The sequence below is a fragment of the Pygocentrus nattereri genome, chromosome 1 (genome assembly GCF_015220715.1).
Source record: "Pygocentrus nattereri isolate fPygNat1 chromosome 1, fPygNat1.pri, whole genome shotgun sequence".
Taxonomy (NCBI): Eukaryota; Metazoa; Chordata; class Actinopteri; order Characiformes; family Serrasalmidae; genus Pygocentrus; species Pygocentrus nattereri.
Window position 1 is genome coordinate 47,551,008 of NC_051211.1, and position 19,837 is coordinate 47,570,844.

At 38.7% G+C, this 19,837-nt stretch overlaps 1 protein-coding gene across 1 annotated transcript; it reads right to left on the minus strand.

Moving 5' to 3' along the window:
- Positions 1-11: 11 nt before the first annotated feature.
- Positions 12-19,837, minus strand: podxl (podocalyxin-like). The gene is made up of 9 exons (XM_017712190.2): positions 19,252-19,837; positions 7,252-7,533; positions 6,077-6,487; positions 5,862-5,935; positions 5,740-5,781; positions 3,825-3,945; positions 3,671-3,714; positions 3,459-3,590; positions 12-1,551 (listed from the first exon to the last, which is right to left on the minus strand). The coding sequence occupies exons 1-9, from the start codon at positions 19,292-19,294 to the stop codon at positions 1,357-1,359; spliced, it is 1,344 nt and encodes a 447-aa protein (XP_017567679.1). The 5' UTR covers positions 19,295-19,837; the 3' UTR covers positions 12-1,356.

The window sequence follows — 19,837 nt, forward strand, 5'->3', positions numbered from 1 at the left end:
GACACTCGGAATATTTGTGAAACAACAGTTTTATTTTAAAAGGACATATTTGATTCATTGGAAAAAGAAACAATGTAATCAACAGTAGTGGCTTCCAGTGTATCAGACCCCTGTTGTTTACCTTCCCTGGCAAACGCAAGTTTTAATACAGATAATAAAATACATACAAAATACTCATCAGTGGAATTCAAACACCTACAATAAGAGTGTGCGTTATAATGAAATACCTTTGAACATTTCCTAGAGCATCTGAAGTGTAGCTCTTTGATATCTAAACCGCACTGGACAGTTATACATAATTTAAATATTTAAGAAAAAGAACATGGAAAAATACGTAGCAACTAACCGTTTTTAACTAAAATTGTCAGTTAACTTGGTGACCAAGTAGCTGTCAGCCAATGTGAGGGCAGTAAGCCAGAAATTAACTGTATAGTGTGCTTTTATTGAGACGAGAACTAAAGACATTAAAACTTCAAAGTCAAAAATAACCAGTGTATATACAAACATCTCGTGTCAGAACCCTGAAAAGGTTGACATTTTCGTCCAAAGTTAGAAACTGGAACAGGCTCCTTCAGTCAGTTTTGATCAAGTGGGATTTCTATTTGATTCAGTCAGCTTTAATGTGATGCTTTATGTCGTGTCTAGCATCTCTTTGATAGTTAAATTAAAAACAGTTGCAGAGCTAACGAAAATCACAAGCTGTGAAAGCTGTGGTCGGGAAAAAAAAGCTACACTAAATTGTGAGGTTATCTAACATTTTACAGAATCCATAATATCTGCAGTTGTGAGGTGCTTTGGTCATCTACTTAGTGATGCTTTCACATTGCAGCTTTAAAGCAGCGCAACAGAATCAGGCCTACAGTCTAAATTACCAGGACAATCAGGATTAATCCATAGGTCTCACTCTAATGCTTATGATCAATAAGCTGATTGTGGGAGTTACTGAGCTGCAAAAAGTTAAAGATTATATACAGGTGCAGCAGTGTACATTCCTCTGAAGAATTACGAGTGAAATACAATATCAACTGAACCCCCTTTTTGTGTAGGTGTAGCAATATGTGTGCCTTAAAATCTTTCCCATAAATGTGTTCTTTGAAGATACAAACCCCCCCACCCCAAAAAAACCTACTCCTATTTCAGTGTTATGGCACGCGGACAGGCCACAGGCTATCCTTTGATCATCCATCTGTATTTCTCACTATGGCCTCTGCCCTTTTGGCATTAAATCAGGTTTAGTAAATGTGTCCAATTACTGTTTGGCCCTCGGATAGTCTTTACAGCAGTCAGTCATCTGACCATTGGGTCGTTCTGTAATATATTCTTCATGGCCACCATTAAGCTCTGCAAGTGTCCCCTTTACAGGTGAGTGTCCTCCTCATCAGGTATGTCCTCTTTGGCCAGGTTGTCGATGGGCACGATCCAGCTGTCGTTGAACTCTCCGTTCAGCGTCAGCTTCTTCTCCTGCATCTCTGGCTGCACCTCCATCACCTCCAGAGTGGGGTTGTCATGGTAACCGTTCTCCACTGTCTGGAGCTCCTCAGTCAGGTGTTGCTGTGGAGAAGTAGTGGACGTGGTCAAGAAGGGGATAGTGATCATTATAATGATTGATATCAGGGGTGCATTGAAATTTCAGTGGCCAAAAATAAAATGAGCCCGCAACAAAGTGTCAATTTAAGACACTGCAAATTAATGTAGTGGTAATGAATAAGAGAAAACATTTTTGTCCTGCACCGGTCAGCGCAGACATGCTCAAACAGTTTGAGTGGTAGCAACTAACAGTGAAAATATCAGCCGTGTGCAGCTGTTTGTTTCTGAGAGGAACATTACATTTATAAGGTGGGCCAGTCCTATGACCGGAAGGTTGCCGGTTCGATCCCCTGAGCCGACAGTATGTGACTGAAGTGCGCTTGGGCAAGGCACCAAACCCCCAACTGCTCCCTGCTGACCCCCCATCGTTCCAGGCAAGTGCTCACTGTCCCCTAGTGTGTGTGCATTCACTAGAGTGTATGTGGTGTTTTGCTGCATGGATGGGTTAGAATGCGGAGGTGAAAGTTCCCCCTTGTGGGACTAATAAGGCTCACTTTATCTAATCTAATGTAGTCTCTATTCATGTCGAGTATCAGGAGGTACAACACCAAGCAACTCCTCCACTACAGGTTTCATAGCACTGGAAAGCATGACTCAATACACAGAATACAGCAGAACATCAAAAGCAGTAAGAAAAGTCCCTGCGACCATGAATACGCTGTCTATAGCCACAGCTTATGAAATGACTAAAAAACAAATTAAAAAACTCAAGCGACAGCAAAAGTGCAAGCTGATGACTTCTTACTAACCAGCTTCTTATTCAAATGTTCTGTTCCACCCTAAATTTTGCAGCGCTTGCATGTAGTTGCATGTAGCACCAATTAAGGTGCTGGAATTTTTTTTTTTTTTCCGTTTACTTTTTAACTTTCAAATTTTCCAAATGTAATTTCCAATACTGAAACGGCTTCCAATATTTTTTAAGCTCTGTTAAAAAAAAACAAGACAAACCACTCTGTTCTCGAGGACATTTGTGTGTGATTTTGTGTCACATACTGCTGCCCAAGTACTCTCATAAGTTTAGTAAGCTTATTCTATTTGTATTATTGGTTTGCTTTTTTTGTTTGTGTATCTTTACCCTCAGACTTTTGCCCTCTTGATTGGTGTGTATATCTTTTTTCATACTTTCTTCCACCATTCTTGAAGATTCATTTCAGCAGGAGAGTCTCAGCCTTGTCCAGGGGAATAGAGGTCATGGATCTCATGGGTTTTTGCAAGAGTCATCGCTCTTGGATGCACCACCTGGTGCACTACTGACCGCCAGTGCTCCTGCTCAGTAACTCCAAACTGACCACCTCAGTGCTGGAAATTCCACCAATGAGCTGCTGATAATCTTGTCAAATTCCATAATGTGGTTATTTTGAACAACAACCAAATTCAATGTCAGCAATAAGGAGTGTAAATAACTTGTTAAACCAAGGTCTCATTAGTGTTAAGAAAACAGTCATTCAGAGACTCTGGAGCTCTTAAATACTGCATGGTGCTTGAATACTGTAATGACTTTGGTAGAATTCATAACACTATGTTGGTTTTATCTGAAACATGATTACACATGATCTTCGGTTCATCAGAGCCGCTAAAATATCCTCTAAATCCCAACGAAACGTCTGTGCACAGGTCTCACTGAACCATTACATCATTTGCCATTTTCTTTCACAGTTCTGCCATCATTCAAAGTTCCATCTGTGCAACAAGCCATTTCAGCAACACCCCCAACACTTCCAGTGTATTTCCATCTGTTGGAATGACCCGAGTATGGTATGGCAGCTAAGCAAACGATGTGTCGCCTTATTGCGTCCCTGCCAGCGACTATGTGAGACTGTGTTTTGTTTGAGGTCTCTGCTGTGTAGGACAGAGCACGTTCATCGTCTTACCTGGTTCTTCCTGTAGGACCTGTGGTGGCACACGCAGTACAGAGCGAAACAAACAAGGAAGAGCAGCAGGGCGCCACACGAGGACAAGATGGCAATCAGTGTGCTGGGCACCGGTGTGGGTTGATGCTCTGACTGCAGATAAAAACAAGTGCATTTAGACATAATGCACCATTTATTAACGATATCATTATAAGTCAAGTCTCATGGCTTACCATTTTTTCCTTACTGTAGATACTGTTTACTTCATTTGGATCAACTACCAGAAGAAGAGGACACAATTAATCTTCACTGAGATGAAGCAGCCACAGTGGAACCTTAGAAATGGCTGCGCCTGATGGACTTTATGAAAAGCTGTCATAACCTCACCTGTCAGACTCGCAGAGGTGATGGCGAAATCGTCATCTCCTCTTTTGTTTACCTCCAGAGTGCAGCCACTAGCTGCGTTGTAATTTTTTAAGAGTTTTCGACAAGTTCGAACAAAGACATCCTGTGAAAGGAAATGGGTAGAGTTGTAAAGTTCACTCTTATGTGACGACCCCCTGTGCTCCCTTCAGGTACTAGTTTGCCAGTGCACGGGCGGAGCTAGGCCTGATTAGTCTAATTAGATCATTGAGGGCACCTGGTAAGAGGTATAGCTTAAAAGGTGGTGGATCTGTCTCTCCCAGAGGCACCTTCTTTCTTTGTGTAGGCACGGTTTATTTTCTTTTTTTAGGCTCTTTGATTTATCCGTCTTCCCCCCCCCCTCTCGCTTTCTTCTTTTCTTTTGCCTCTACATATATCATCTACTGACACAAACATACGTCCACTCGTTCACGATTAACACTGCATTCATACCCTAGACATTTTTGGATAAAAGTATTCTTTGGTTTAAACTCAACCTTTCGTGTTGTGTCCCTCTTCTTATGTTGCGGGGTGTGGACGAGCCCATGCCGTAACACTTAATAATAAAATAATTGAGAATATAATATGTGAATATCACAACCACATCGAGGCAACTGTAGCATAATTCAAGTGGCCCCCATAAGCGCTGTTTGCCGAATTGCCAAGAACAACTATTACATCCAAAAGGTTCTTTGAGTTGTCATTGTTCTATATATAACCATCGCCTGTAATAAAAATCCCAGAAACCTTTTAGGATTTTTAAAAATTCTAAAAATATTTCATTCTTAAATATTAAGAATATTTAATTATAAATATTTAATTCTTTTAATTCTAAAGCAAGCCTCCAATCTTGGTACTTGACCTATCAACAAATCTAAATTAAGATTGAAATGGTAAGGCTCATTATTGTGAATACACACTGTCCAAATACAGTGTAAAAAATAAAGACTTAGCTTAGACAAAAGTTAACCTAACTTACATTTTAGTACTGCATTTAAGTTTTAAATACAGCTGAGCTTAGTCAAAAGCACCACTTCACAATAATCTTTATGTAAAGGGTTTATGAATGGTTTGAAAGTAGTAAATTAATAGTTCTGAGTTAGGTTATGAAGACTGAACATACTAATAAGCTGTTATAATGTATATAAAAAGGGAAAAAGTGATCTGTTAATTGCCAAATAGTGAGCCCATATTTTATCTGTACTGTTAGTATAGGTAGATTTCACATTTCACAATTAACAGTGTGTGTGTGTGTGTGTGTGTGTGTGTGTGTGTGTGTGTGTGTGTGTGTATATATAGAAGTGTGAACACACCAGTTCAAGTCACATGATCTTCTGCTTGAAAATATTTTTGACATTTTCCTGCAATTTGATATTGTACATTTTCCATTTACTTGCTATGTTTAACTTGCAGGAAAATAATAAAACATAAAATATGAAATGTGCCATAACATTTTCTGTTTTATATTTTTATATTTTAACCGTAACTGTGGATTAAATGTGTAGAAGTCTATCTCTGCAGGTGTGTTGGCTTATTTTCACTCAGAAAATCAACAAAGCTCGTCACTTGACCAGGGGTGCCCACATTTTTACATACGAATGTATTGTAACATATCTGAGAAACCCGTTGGACCGGTCATTTAGCACAGATGTCTGCGCTTAGCTTTAAGCTGTGATCGCCACATTTGCACCATCAGTTCTACGTGCTGTTAAATTCGTTTTTTTTTTCCGCAAATGCAATTTTACAGCAGCAGCTCTGGCTACATCGACAAGTATGTTATTACTGAAAAGTACCACAACCACCCCCACACCCCCACCCCCACTGTGCTGTCTGCAAATATGCCGAGTGGCAGAGTGGACGGCCGGGTTTAAAGCTCAATGAAAGCTTGAAGTGGTCTTACGTTATTGGTCGCGTTCTGAATTTTTTCCAGTGTGATTTCCATCTGCAGAAAAGATCAAAGCAGCATAAAATTTTCTCATCAGCGTGAAGAAATTAAAAACAACACCACCACCATCTACTTACGTTGAATGGTTTGATGGTCCCAGTTGATGGAGACCTATTTAATGCTGTTGTTGGAATAGAGTTCTGATGGGTAACTATAATAAAAAAAGGAAACTTTTTTTTTATCTGTTTCAGGTCATTTTAACAATGCTTTATAAATGGGTAATATGCAGATTAAGGTTGCTGGGCACAAACTGTGGAATTCTGCAAGAGTAAAGTACTGTATAAACTGTTACCTTGTTTTGTTACAGCCTCTGTGTTCTGATTGGTTGTTGCTGTGATCTGGATGGACTTATCTATAGGTGAATCTGTAACAGATGGCCTGGTATGTTTGGAGTTTAGAGTGCTTAATATTGATGGTATAATCGTGGAAATTTTTGCTGTAGTGCTCTGAGTAAAGCTATCTTTCTGAGCAATTGGGCCTGGTAGATCTGAGCTTGTGCTGACTGATGTTATCCTGATGTTCGGTGTTGTGGGGTGGTTCCCTGTAGAGGATGATGGAGTGTTAGGTGCTTTAGTTTGTGTTGAACCCTGTGCAGTTGTGCTGTTTGAGGTTGTAGCCTTGACACTCGTAGTTGATTGAGGACTGGCCCCACTGTTTACAGTAATGGTGATGGTGGCTTGAGGAGTAGAAGAGGGAGTTGAGCCTTGGAGGAGAAAAGCAATGGAAAAACAGGCCACAATTAGTTGAAAAATAAATATAAATGTATTTCATAGTTCTGACTTCATTTGTTATGCCATTAACTACATTTACTGAGTCGCATGTACTCAAGTAATATTTTAATGGATGTTTAATACCCTTTTAAATGATGAAATATATTAGTGAGTAAAGTAAATGACGTTTTACAGTTATATTTTAGTCTTTAACATTTAGTTACTGATTCCCCAATTCTTTTTGGGTGTTTAATGTGGTTTATTGGTGACGGCATCTATACCGTACTGCTTTATGATTGGTGACATCTTTGGTCTCTGATGAGGTTTTATTATTAAAAATATGTATTATAAAAAAAAAACTATCTTCTTATATTCTATAACATATCACTCTATATGTCATCATAAAAATAAGTTAACCCTTCATCTACAGTGGACAAATTTAAATATGCCATGCATCTACACATTTCAGTGCACAGTTTCTATTTATTTGCTGACTAACATTAGAAAAATAGAAAACATGAAATGTAAAATGTGCCATAACTTTTGCATAAGCCACACTTATGTATTGCATTATTTTTTTATGTTAAATTCAGCAAATAAACACTAGCTGTGCATTAAAACGTGTGTTCTTGGTAGAGGTTGTGTACTTGTTTTCACTTAAAAAAAAAAAATAAATGCACAATATGAATTGAGCAGGGGTGCCTAAACTTTTGTACCTGACTGATTGGCTCAGAGAGACTGGCTTGATTATAAATACCTTGTGATACTGAGTGCAAGATTTTACTAGTTGGTTGTGCTCTGCTGGTTGGTGTTGTAGCTTCAACAGCAGTCGTAGTAGATGCGCTTGACGGTATGCTTTTTAGAGTCGTGGAAGCAGCAGAAGAAGGAGGGCTTGTGAGAGTAGAAGTGTTCAGAGGAGCAGAAGTGCTAGGCTGAACAGTAGTGGTCATTGAAACAGAAGAGGAAGACCGAGTAGTAGAAGGGGCTGAAGAATTGGTAGGGACAATGGATTCTGCATTTGTGTATTGGAGGAGAAACCCTGAAATAAAATAGAATAAAAAAAGAAAGAAGTCAATTTTTCATTTATTTAATTTCCAGTCAAAACAGCAATTACAAACAACTTTTCCCAGGAGATTTTTCAGAGGAGATTAGATAAAATCATACATTTGCAAAAGGAGGGGGAAAAGGGGTAAATGAGTGGAAAAACACTGTCCCTGTCAGATAAACAGCACTTAAGCTTTCATCTTTGAGAGGGAGGAGAAAACCAAGCTGCTCCAGATCTGAAAATATCCACAGCTGTTTCTGTCCGTCCTTCCACCGTGAGAAGACGATCAACTCTGAGTCAGAAAAGACGTGTAGCTGTCAAGAAGCCCTCACTGAGAAAAGGGCACCAAACTAATAAACTGCTGTTCTCAGAGCAATGAACTGACCTCATCAATATCAGTGAAGGTGTTGGTTGGATATGAGAAGAGAAAATGTAACCAACTTCTAAGACTGAACTTCAGAGGTGTGGAAAAACATCCCTGCAGATTTCTTTGAAAAACTGAAAGCGAGTCTCCATGGAAGCTCTCATAAAAGTAGTGAGAACATTCTAAAGACTGAGAAAATATGACATTACATCTTGTGATGGAAGCGTCAGTGCAACTTTCTGTTAAATATATTTTTCTGCTTTTTCCCCTTAAGATGAAAAATGAACTTGTACTTAAGGCAGTTTTGACGTACAGTACTCTATACTGCACACGGTACAGAACTCACCAAAGGACTTTTTCTGCAACGCTTCTTTAGCTTATTTTGTTCAGCAGCTGTGCTGTGAGTTCATTACTGTCTCTTTTTATAGCTAGTAAGACAGAACAGTCCAAACAATTAGGTAGGAAGTAACACACCTACTTCAACCACAGAGGCCTAAACAATGGTGGTCAGTCCCAAGAGACCGACGACAATATTCTTTCATGAGCTCTTAACGCACTCTTCAGACTAAAGAAGTTCACATAGCTACTTTAGATCAAAATATAACTGAAGACCAGTACGGGTTAATCAGCTCTTTCATTTCAGTGAGTGAAAGAGATGGAGAACCTGAGGCTGGTGCCGTTTACGCTCACACTGTGGAGATGCAGACAAGACTTTGTTGACTTTTTCTGACAACATATCATTTCAAAACAATGAATAAAGTGATGTAAAAGATGTAGGAGGCAAACACATTGTTTAAAGAGCCCATATCATGGAAATGTTCACTTTTTTGACATAATCTACAACCCTGTTGTTTTTTTTTGGCAAAAAAAAAACAAGGTTTGTCTTTGTACTATTTTCAATGAAATAATAAAATGAATAATAAAAATTTAAATAATTAAATAATAATCAAGTACATGATTTGCACATCATTGCTTTCTGTCTTTATTTACAGTTTGATAGTGTCCTAACCTTTTTGGATATGAGGTTATAATATATAAACAGTTTTACCGTTCCCAAAAAAGGGTTCTGCTAAACTTGTAACAACAGAATAACCCTTTTTGGTGCTGCATAAAACCCTTTAAAAAAGGTTCTATATCAGGGGTTCTCAACCTTTTCCATCTCAAGGCCCACTGGCGTATAACTACAAAGCGTAGCGGCCCACAGGAAAACTAACTAAGGAAACTTTTTAAAAAATAACTTTATTTTTCTTTTCTTAAATGCTGACACTGAGAACCTGAAAATTAGGGGCTGAAAAAGATCAGATCGGCCATTCTGGTGGTCAGTAGGTTTACAAAATTTGCAGGTATGTTAAAAAAGCATGAAATACAACATGGTTGTAATGATGTCATAAAGGGTGGGGGTTGGGAGGGGGGGTTAGAAATGACCCAAATACGGGTGTTCACACATGTCAAAACACACACACACACACATTTTCTAAGCCACTTCTCCTTCAGGGTCGCAGGGGGGGTGCTGGAGCCTATCCCAGCGGTCATCGGGTGGACATGTCAAAACAGAGCGAACTGAAAAAAGGTGTGAAAAGTCCAAACCAAACAAAGCACCTTGGAACACTTCTCCATCTCTCCTAGCTGTCTGCATCGCGTGCCCACTGCGCTCTCAGACTGATGATGTATCTATGAACATTTATATCGGTTATACTGTGAAAATGTTTAAATCTTCAATTTTTAATTGTTAAGTTGATTTTTATTATTATTATTGTTATTATCATTATGTTTGTATGACTTGTATGACGGTCCGCGGCTCACAGGTTGAGAAACCCTGCTCTATATAGAACGATCTACAGCATGTTCTGCATTAATGTGAAGAACCCGTTCATGATGCAAAAAATCCTGTAAGCATGCAAAGGGTTCTTTGAGTGTTCATGAGTCTATATAGAACAATTTTCTTTACTAAAAGAACCCTTGAAGAACCACCTTTTTTAAGAGTGTAGTGTATGTAAAGTGTACATCAGACAAAATTTTAAGAAAAGTGAAAGTTTCTTTATTATAATAAGTCTCACTGTTAGACCCTCCAAAACACTCCACTGTATGGCCTTCAGTCAAGTGCAATGTTTTTTATTGGATACGTGGTAAAATAAAGATGCCCTAAATTACATGGCACATAAAAGAGAACAGAAGAATGATAATTTGCATGATATTGTTACTTTTCTAGATTATTACAATACTCGATAACATCATCTATCATGCAAGTCTCCTAATTCCAGCTTTGACTACTTACTGGAGACGGTGGGATGTTTTTGTTTCCTAACTCATCCTCACACATCTGTCTTTGATTGCTGTGGTTCTGTATTTAAGGCTGACCCTCACTGACACCCTCTGTGGCCTGTTTTCCCCGATCAACAGGGCTGCTGATAGTGACTATCAGTGAAGGGGCCATGTGGAAATTCACTCATGACCATTCTGCTCCCACTGTCACCCATCTTAATCCCACCTGCACCTCCTCAGACACACTTTGTGCTCTTTGACCACCCCCACCCTACACCCTCGGTCACATAATATCCTCTGTATCTCTGCTACAGGCTCCAGCACTGTAGACACTCTTTCCAGGGTCATCATTCCCTCTGATGAGTGCAGGACATCGCTCACTTACTGACACCTGAAGAGCTGAATGGCAGAAGATGCACTGAGTGTTCTCATATTTTCAGCTCTGAGCGCTCCACTGCTTACTCCAGATCTCCAGAGCTTCACAGGACAGCCAGTAGAAAGTCTCTCTCTTTCACTGCTAGGCGCTCACCATAACAAAAGGGTTCTTTGGAGTGATGCCACCTTCAATAGATGTTTATTTTGAAGAAACTTTTTTTTTTTGTGATTTGCAAGCATGAAGGACCTTTTCAAAGTTCAAGGATCCTCTTCTCCTAGAATCGTAGACTCAAAGCTAAAAACCTTAGGAAGTCTTTTTAGTAGACAATATTTGTAGGAGTAAAAAAAAAACATAGTCGTAAGCAAAAGTCAGATGATATGTTTTGTCACTTTTCCAAGTGAAAGTAAGTTAAAGCATCCTAATTTCAGTGCACAATTCCTATTCGTTTGCTGAGTATAACATGTTCTAACGTAATATAAAACATATGGGATGTTCTACTTAGAAAATCAACAAATGAAATCATTTGACCAGGGGCACCTAAACCTTTGCATACGGCTGCATATTTTATTTCAATATTTAATTATTTTTCATAAATAATGCAAGGTTTTGACTGTCATAGACCATCATGAATGTGGATGAATTTGTGCCAGATAGAAGTCCTTCTCTCTCTGAGGATGGGTGTGAGAACCAGTAGAATTTTTGCAGGGTTTCCTGTCTGCTGTTGACCTCTTATGCAACTGGATGGGTGTCTCCTCTATTTTGCTAACGGCCTGTAAAAGCAGTCTACTGAAAATCTACTAAATCTGTGCGGAGATGATAAAGCATGAAGCATTCATCTGAGCTGGAGTTGGATTTTAATGGCATTTAAAATTGATTTGCAATGTTGAATCTTTGGGTTAAAAAGAGCAAATTTATAGAAATGTTCTCTTATCCCAAATGTAGTCGGTCAGCCAAGGCATGTTTGGTGTCTGACGTTGACGTAAGATTTTATTGATCGATGGCTTTGAAATTCTCTTGCATGGTGCTATGAATATCTGCTGCAAGCTATTTCAAGGGTAGGACTAAGCTGCCCCACAGTCAGTCAGATAAACGGTCGGGCAGTGTGTCCCCTCTCAGCTTGACTTGTTAAGTGTGTTCTGCTTTGTTCAAACAGCCGAATGAGGATGGCAGTCGGATGCGAGGGTGGAGACCTGTTGAATAGTTTGACTTCCTGCTGTAGGTAATGTTGTAAAAGATAACAACAAGGCCGTAAATCACACGTTCACACACAACACCATCTGGTGTGATATACAGGTACTTAAAAATCACATATATCAGAGCAGCCATGCGCCTGTAACTTTAACCTCTTATTCTCCAGGGTATATTTCGGTTTGTCCATGTCACGAATTCACGTGACCAAATCGTAAGGCAAATTATTCAGTAACTGCATGAAATAAATGTCAATTATTATTTTATTTATTTCTTTTAAAAGCTCCCTCAAATGACCAGAACATGTGTTTTATGATCACACATATTGCTGTATGCTTACAATTTACTGCTGAAAGCCAAAAATATTAGAAGCTCTTTGTATTATTTTATAAAAATGCACATCACTGAAGAGACGCCATCTGTTTATAGTTTATAGCCCAGATTTGTGATGGGTCGAATTTCAGTAGACAAAAAAAAGTTCAGCTTCTTCTATTATAAGGTTTTAAAATTACATCAACCATCTATTTGACTGGAAAGAAGGGTTACAGCTCTCATACGACACCCAGCTTTTGAATGTAGCTTATAAAATATGAAAGTTATGAAGAATATGACGAAGTGTGTTTTGGACCAAGGAGTTTAAGTTTAAGAGGTTAATGCTTATTTATTTCTTTTAAATAACTCATAGTTCGAGTATTCCGCATCTTATGATCTGTCTCATTCTGAAAAACATGGATAATCAGTAGGTATACACCCATATGGGAATTCTGGGCCAATGATAATATATGAACATTTACAGTCAAATGCAGAAGTTTGGTTAACCCTAGAGAAATAATATGTTCTGTTGATTTCTTAGGTAAAAATAAGTCATATTTAAAACATATTTAAGTTCGTCTACAGGGAACTACCACGGCATTTTTCTGCATAATTTATTTGCTGAGTTCATTTTTGCAAGTTAGGGCACCCAAACATTCTGCCTTCAACTGTATGTGTGTGTGAATGTGCCTGTATGTGCATGTTTATATGTTTATATGTGCCTTTAGCATATTGTTGTTGTTGTATCAAAACCTTTTTACACCATTTTAATATGCTATCCTTTGTAATACAAACATAAAAATTTAAGTGCAAATGGTTTTTTTCCCTTCTACTGTAAAGTTATCATTTTAGAGAAAAGAGGTTGTGTTGCAACAGTGGTGATATACAGTCTGCAAATAACCGTAAAACTGCTATCTGCCCCACCCACTGCAGCCTGACAGTGACGCCCCTCTACTCGTGTGGGACTGCTATCATTGCTTTGGCCCCCCTGCTGTGCTTTGGGATTCATGGACCCCCTAGCCACCTCCACCCCCCGACCTCTTCCAGTGTTGGTGTCCTATTCAGGGCTAATTGAACGGGCCTGCGGACCCTGCGTTAGGAGTACTGGGGGGGGACTGCGTTCTTTATGGGTCCGAGTCACAGCTTACCTCCTCCACTAAAGGGAGGAGACGAGAGGGGCTGTGAATGAAAAAAAAAAACGTTCAGAATGAATAATAGGATGGCAGGAGAAAGGGAGTAGGGGGCCGACAGGGTTAGAAGGAGGGGGTCGCCGGGCACATTCCTCACCACACACACACACACACACACACAAAAAACACTAAGTGCCGTCATTAGAGTATGCTAATAAAAGTGGAGAGAGCGCAGAGGCACGTCGTCCTCAGAGGAGCAGCGTGTGAAACAAGTGTAAAAGTGACGGGTTTTTAAACAGCTTTCACAGACAGGCGTGTGAATGTGAACGTGGCCTTTCAACTACGTCGCTTTTGGAGCGTTAGTATTGATTATAATCAACATTTCGTAAATTATTGACTTTTTTTTTGGAAGAATTTATTTTTACGACTATATCAAATTTGGATCTTTGGTGTATTTTTTCTAGGCTATATTGCACTACTGTGTAAATAGATCCTTTGACTATATTTGCATATTTAATGTCAACAAAATCTCGTATCTCTGTTTTTGTTTGTTTGTTTTTTACATAATTTGACCAGACCAGCTGCCCTTTACATTGTTTCAGAATTTCATGATGTGTGGACCAATAGAGATGCTCTAAAATGACCCAGAGTAAAATCTCTTTACAATATCTTCCATTAAAAGCTCTTTTTTGATAGTTACTTTTTTTGGCGATATAAGATTTTGTTCCAACTGTGACAATATGAATTCAGAATTCAGTTCATGTTATTTAATTGGAGGTTTTAATGTCCATATCTGAATATCTTCTAAGATGTCCATTGGTCCATAAAGGCTTTTAATCAAATCAAACCATTTGGCTGAAAAGTTCGTTTTTATCACTCAGTTCGATTCAATATTGTAAACAGTCATTTACAGAGGTCTGAGGTGAAATGCTATATTCTAGAGAACCTTACAAAGTCTTGGCATTAGGTTTTGGCCGAAAATGTATTTTTTTTAAATCAATTCAGGGTAGAATGGCACATACAGGGCGTTTTATGGCAAAATAGTTTTTTTCATATTTATCACTGTTCTACCAATATCAGCACTACATGCATAAACTCAGAAGACACATGTAGGTACATTGGTGGCTTTGAATAGTGTATAAAATGTATACAGTTGTGTTGTAAATAGTGTGATTCCTGGTTCCTATCACCACCACTGTACAGAAATCTGAGTTAGTATGGTTCTCTACAATGAGCCGTTTCACATCAAACCACTCTGAATGACTGTGTGCACTGAAACAATATTACATAGAACATTTGAAAAGCTTGTGATATTCCCCATTAAACCTTTTAAGGTATTTTGCTTACATAGGACTTCTGATTTTTACCAAAACAATAGAAATATATGTGATAAGCACATTAAACACAATTTTATTTCACATAACACACAAACCTCTGGACATTTAAATGCGCAATTATTGTTTACGTGTTGCATTTTAACATATTAATTACAATTTACAACTTTTGCCTGTGTAAAAGTTATGGCACATTATCTCTTAAGGTTATTGAGCCCTCACTTCACCTTCACATACCTTTCCTGTTACAACTGAGCACTATTTCTTTATAATTGATGGTTCATCAGCAGGCAGTTTTATGGGCGGTTCTTCTAACTGCACCTTTAAATGGACTCTTGCGCTGAGATTAGGGAGTGACCGCTGGAGAAGTGAGATGCGGGATGTAGGGAGAGGAAGCTCATGGCAGTGCCAGTCTCAGGAGTGATTAATAATAAATAAAGCAGGGGCGGAGAGGAGAGGATGACAACAGGCCCACCTTAGGAATCTGATGATAGGCAAAGCTGAAATTTCTTTTTCCACACACCCACATGCAGCACACCTCCCTTTCTCTCCCCTGCTTACTTACATACACGGAGGCACAGCAGAAACTCCCATAAGAAGATGCTGGTTTCAAATTTTGAGCTCGCTGTGACATTCGGCCACAGTCGTAAGCAAAATTTGAACACTCTAATTACAGGTTTGGTGGATTTTCTAAGTAAAATTAAGTTCATATTCTTTATACAGAACAAACTAACAGTTTATTGCAAGTAGAGCTCAATTTCTACTTATATGGTGAGGTTAACACATTGGAAAATAAATAACATTAAAACTGTACTGTAACTTTTCCACAGGCCATAGTTTTATGTTCTATTTTTTCTGTGTTAAATTCAGCAAACATGCAGTAATTTTGCGATAAAATGTGCAGAAGTGTGTGTTTGCGTAGGACTGTCTATCACCGATGCTAGTGTTTAAACCAGACACACAGGGGGGGAAATAGAACATGATGCCACACCTTCTGTGGGAAAAAGGATGTAGATAAAGTGCTTTCCCATCTATTGTTCTCTACTTTCTCAAGGCTTGTGCTGGACAGTCCTGCCAAGAGCCATCCATAACAAAAACTGGCTGCTACAACAGTTTGTTACTAACTGGCCATGTGGATAGACAGATAGGCTGTATTACATTTAGACAGACCTGTTTGTACTGATATAGCCTCATTATTTCCACTGAAACCAGTACCACTCATCAGAAGAACAACCACAAACCTATATATAGCTGCTGTTGGAAGAAAACCTTGTCCACTTTTTGCTGTTTTTCAGTTTTTGACACAATTTGGAAGTGCTCATGGTCCTGTACATTGTGTGTAAATTTCAGGATGAATGGACCACCATAATTGACTCAGAATTACTTGGAAAAATGTCTGGTTCCATTGACTTACATAAAAGCAAAGTAGGTTTTTTCCTTCTCCTATGAAGTTAAGATACAAGGTTTCCAACAACAGTGAACTATACAGTACTGTGTGAAAGTCTTTTCAAAATCTATTTATTTGTGTAGTATGTGTTTATTTGCTGAGAAAAGTGTTAATATTTGAACTAAATTTTGATATATTTAATATATTTGATTTGATTATTTAATATTAGAATATTAATATATAATATATTAGTAATAGTGATTTTCTAGATGTTGATGATATTTTCTAGAAAACTGATGATATGATGATATTAACAAGTCTCTGTGGCGGCTGTGAAGGTGACAAGGAATAATATGGACCCAAGAAATTCTTGTTACTTTTTATTGTTTTTATGTTTATTTGAATTATGAATACGACTTTATTCTAATGTATATTGTGATAAACTCACTGCTGAGGTAAATTGTTTAAAAATTTGCTTAGATGCCTAAAACTTTTGCACAGTACTGTACTTTTATCAAATTTCTTCAGAATTTAATCTTTAAGATGTAAAGAAAGTTGTTCAGAGTTTTGATGTGAAACAAGCCATTCTAGAAACAACTTTCCGAGTCAGAATGTTTCACAGTAGTAATGATAGGAACCAGACATCCAAGGTGTTCCATTACAGACAGTTATAACATAATCTCATTTGGGGTTTCATACATAATGGTTACCAATTGACTGAGACTTCTTTGGTCTAAAATTTATTTTCAAAAAGCCATTTATGGTGGACAGTGGGGATAAGCGATATGGAGAAAATAGTGTATCACGATACTTGAAGAAATGTAACAATTAATGATATGTATAACAATACAATAAAATATGGATGTAGTGACACATTTAAAAACTGCTATCAACACTATGAACGTAATTAATGTTTAACATTCAACATACTACACTGCACTAAATCCAATTAAACAGGATAAATTGTGTTCTTTTTGTAACTGAAGATGCAGTTGGTCAGTGCTCTTTAATTACTGACGATATCCATGATATCCACGATCCATGATGATAATCACAATAATGATAAATCATTGTCATATTGCCCATCCATAGCCTAGAGGTACATGCCAATTTTTTCACTTTTTCAATCATTGGATTGTAAATAAATGGCTCATTTATTGTAAATAAATGAATAAATATTTGGATTGAAGACATGACAAAACCTGGTTCCTATTACTCTCTTAGAATAAACCTATTTTACATCAAACCACTCTGAATGATTTTGTTTACTTCTCAAAAATTTAATTATGCACTTTGAAAGTGGGCAGAATTCCCCTTTAAGACGACCAAGTTACTCACTTTTTAAAAATTAAAATACTGGTTAGTATCTGGATGGCCTGTCCACAACAGTGGGGCTAATGATAGAGGACAGTTTCTGTGTAGAAATACATTTGCATAATGGGCCTGAACAGGTTCTACTAAAAAATCTGAAAGGACGGCTGGAACATTTATTAAGAGTGGCTGAAAACATGACCAAGAATCGCTTACTGTAGTTCAGCCGGAAGAAACTCAAAAAGAAAGGAACACAAAACTCCCTCAGCTTTTCAGCCACTTTTCACGCGCTCGTCAGGGTTTTGCACTAGCAGGTGCAGCACGCGCGTTAATTAAAAATAACAGAACTCCACCACACGGCCTCTTCACCAGGGCTGAGAAGTTTGACTTACTTTACTGAACCGATTCTGTCTAACTGTCCATTCAATGATGCACTGATTCACAAGTCAACTTTATTCTTCTCTCCTCTGCATCATGACATTCATCAGGGAATGGGTCTGATATCATCTTACTAATAGAGTCTCAAACTGCACAAATCTTGAAATGGCACATCCATGAGCATCAATTTTGGACTCACAATAGAAAAAAGTATGAATCTGATTCAATTTTGTAACAAATGTACCCTGAAATAGCACTCACGTTGTGTGATGTGTTGTTGTTAGCTGTATACTTCTTATTGTCTGTAGAAGGGATTTAGTAGTCTGGTCGTACTGGATTACTTCTAGTTGATAATTTAGACTTGGTAGTTCTTAAAGAAAAAAAAAATCAGATAAATATCTTTACGGGCCAGTACTCAAAGTTTCAGCATCGCTATTGGAAAAGAAAAAGTGGTATCAAACCAGCTCTACACAAAGCACAAACACAGAAAGAGGATAAGAGGTGCGAAAAAGGCCATTAGGATTAAAACCAGATGCTTTTTGCTTTCCAATGGGAATTGGCTTAAGAGAGCACTAGTTTCCTGTAGGACACCTTTCGATCCCTTTAGAAAACAATCAAGTGCATCTGGAAAGGGTCCCCAAACACCTGTTAAAACATTAGGCCCCATCAGACTGGGATATCAACCCATCAGGAAAACATAAAATACCATTGCTGACTTGTACACCATCAGGACCAACGGATACTTTTAATATTTTCTGGGGGGGTTTCAGTAGGGTAGGCTACAGATCCAAAGAGGACACTCAGGCTACAGAGTGGTATTTTTGTTATCCTTTGATGAAGATAAATTGTGAAAGACTGAGAGAAGTTGAAAAGTTCACTGCAAGCCCAAAACTGGCATAAACGCCATATAGGTTTGATTCAGTTGAGTCGGTTCTTTTCTGAACCGATTCAAAAGAACGAGTCCTTGCGTTGCTGCTCTACAGCCAGAGACCGTTAGGTAAACAACTGTTAGCAGCTTTAAGAAGTCTAGTTTAGCAGATGTTGGGCTTCTCACGGTCGCTTATATGGACAGGTCGTGCAGAGGTCGCATTAGCGAAATGTTTATACCACAATATGAGTCTTCTTTAAAGTTTATACTTGCTTAATCCTAACATAAAGCCATCTGTGCTCAGAAAACACCTGCTAAGTGAAGTTATAGGCAGTGGTGGTTCATTTCAATCTTTTTCTCTAAGAGATTGTACTTGTAACCACAAATAATTGCTATAGCTTCTGTTGTTAGCCTTGTCCTTTGTCATGCAGGACAGAAAGACTCGACAACTACGATTTTGCTTAGGCTAATTTAAGGGTGCAAAGTAGCTAGAGGTCAGTTTACTCAAAATGTGCAGTAAAACAGGTCGTTAGCTTGAAAAAATCTTTTTTGTAAGCCCAGATTTTACTGTGTTCAGCATCTACGAATTTAGCTTATTCGCCAGGTTCTCATTCGAATTAACCCCGTTCCACCTTAAATGGAACGAGGAGCCGTTACAGCAGTTAAGTTCATGCATGTGAGTGAATGGAACTGCTGCACCATTTAAGGTGGAACGGGGAAATTCGAAGACGAAGCTGGCGAGTAAGAGGCCAACTTCAGCCTCGTTCAGCATCATCTGCTCGGTATTTTATAAAAGACTCACCTAGCACAAAAATAGTCCACAGCATTCGTGTTTTCGTCCACATTTTGCCTCTGTTTCAGCGTTTCTTGGCTCTCAGAGTGTGAACGTCAGCCCAGTGAGGATTTTAAGCGAGGAAAAAAAAAGAAGAAAAAAAGTTGTGGATAAAAAGTTGAGGAGTCCCGCTGATGCTGTGAGGCGAGACGCCACTTCGTTCCGCTTATCTCCTCGAATCTGTATCTGAGGTGCTCTAAATGACTTTTCTGGTGCTTATTTTTTGTGCTGAAAGCCAAGAATGCTTTTGTTAGCGGCTCTCCTCTGAGTCTCTCTCCCCCTCCCTGGCTGGGGGTATTGGGGCTGAAGTGTTTGCTGGGTTTCCTTGGCTGCGCGGCGGTGGTGGTGGTGGTGGTGAACCGGCTGCTTTGGCTCCGTCTCCTCACTGTTCAAACGGAGGCGGCCTGCAGCACTGAAGCGGAGACGTGCTGCGTGCTGTCTAACGGCAGAGTCTCTTTGGTCAGTCTGGTCAGGCTAGGGTGTGTTTTACGTCTGCTCACTTCGGCACTGCCCATGTGTGAAAGCTGTCACTGGTGAGCTGATGATGCCAAATTCT

Coding starts and splice junctions, on each gene's coding strand:
- podxl (XM_017712190.2), bottom strand. CDS start 19,294: ATGTGGACGAAAACACGAATGCTGTGGACTATTTTTGTGCTAG. Junction 3,946..5,739: donor TTCAGAACGCGACCAATAAC/GTAAGACCACTT, acceptor TTCCTTTCACAG/GATGTCTTTGTTCGAACTTG. Junction 3,591..3,670: donor TCTACAGTAAGGAAAAAATG/GTAAGCCATGAG, acceptor TTTTATCTGCAG/TCAGAGCATCAACCCACACC.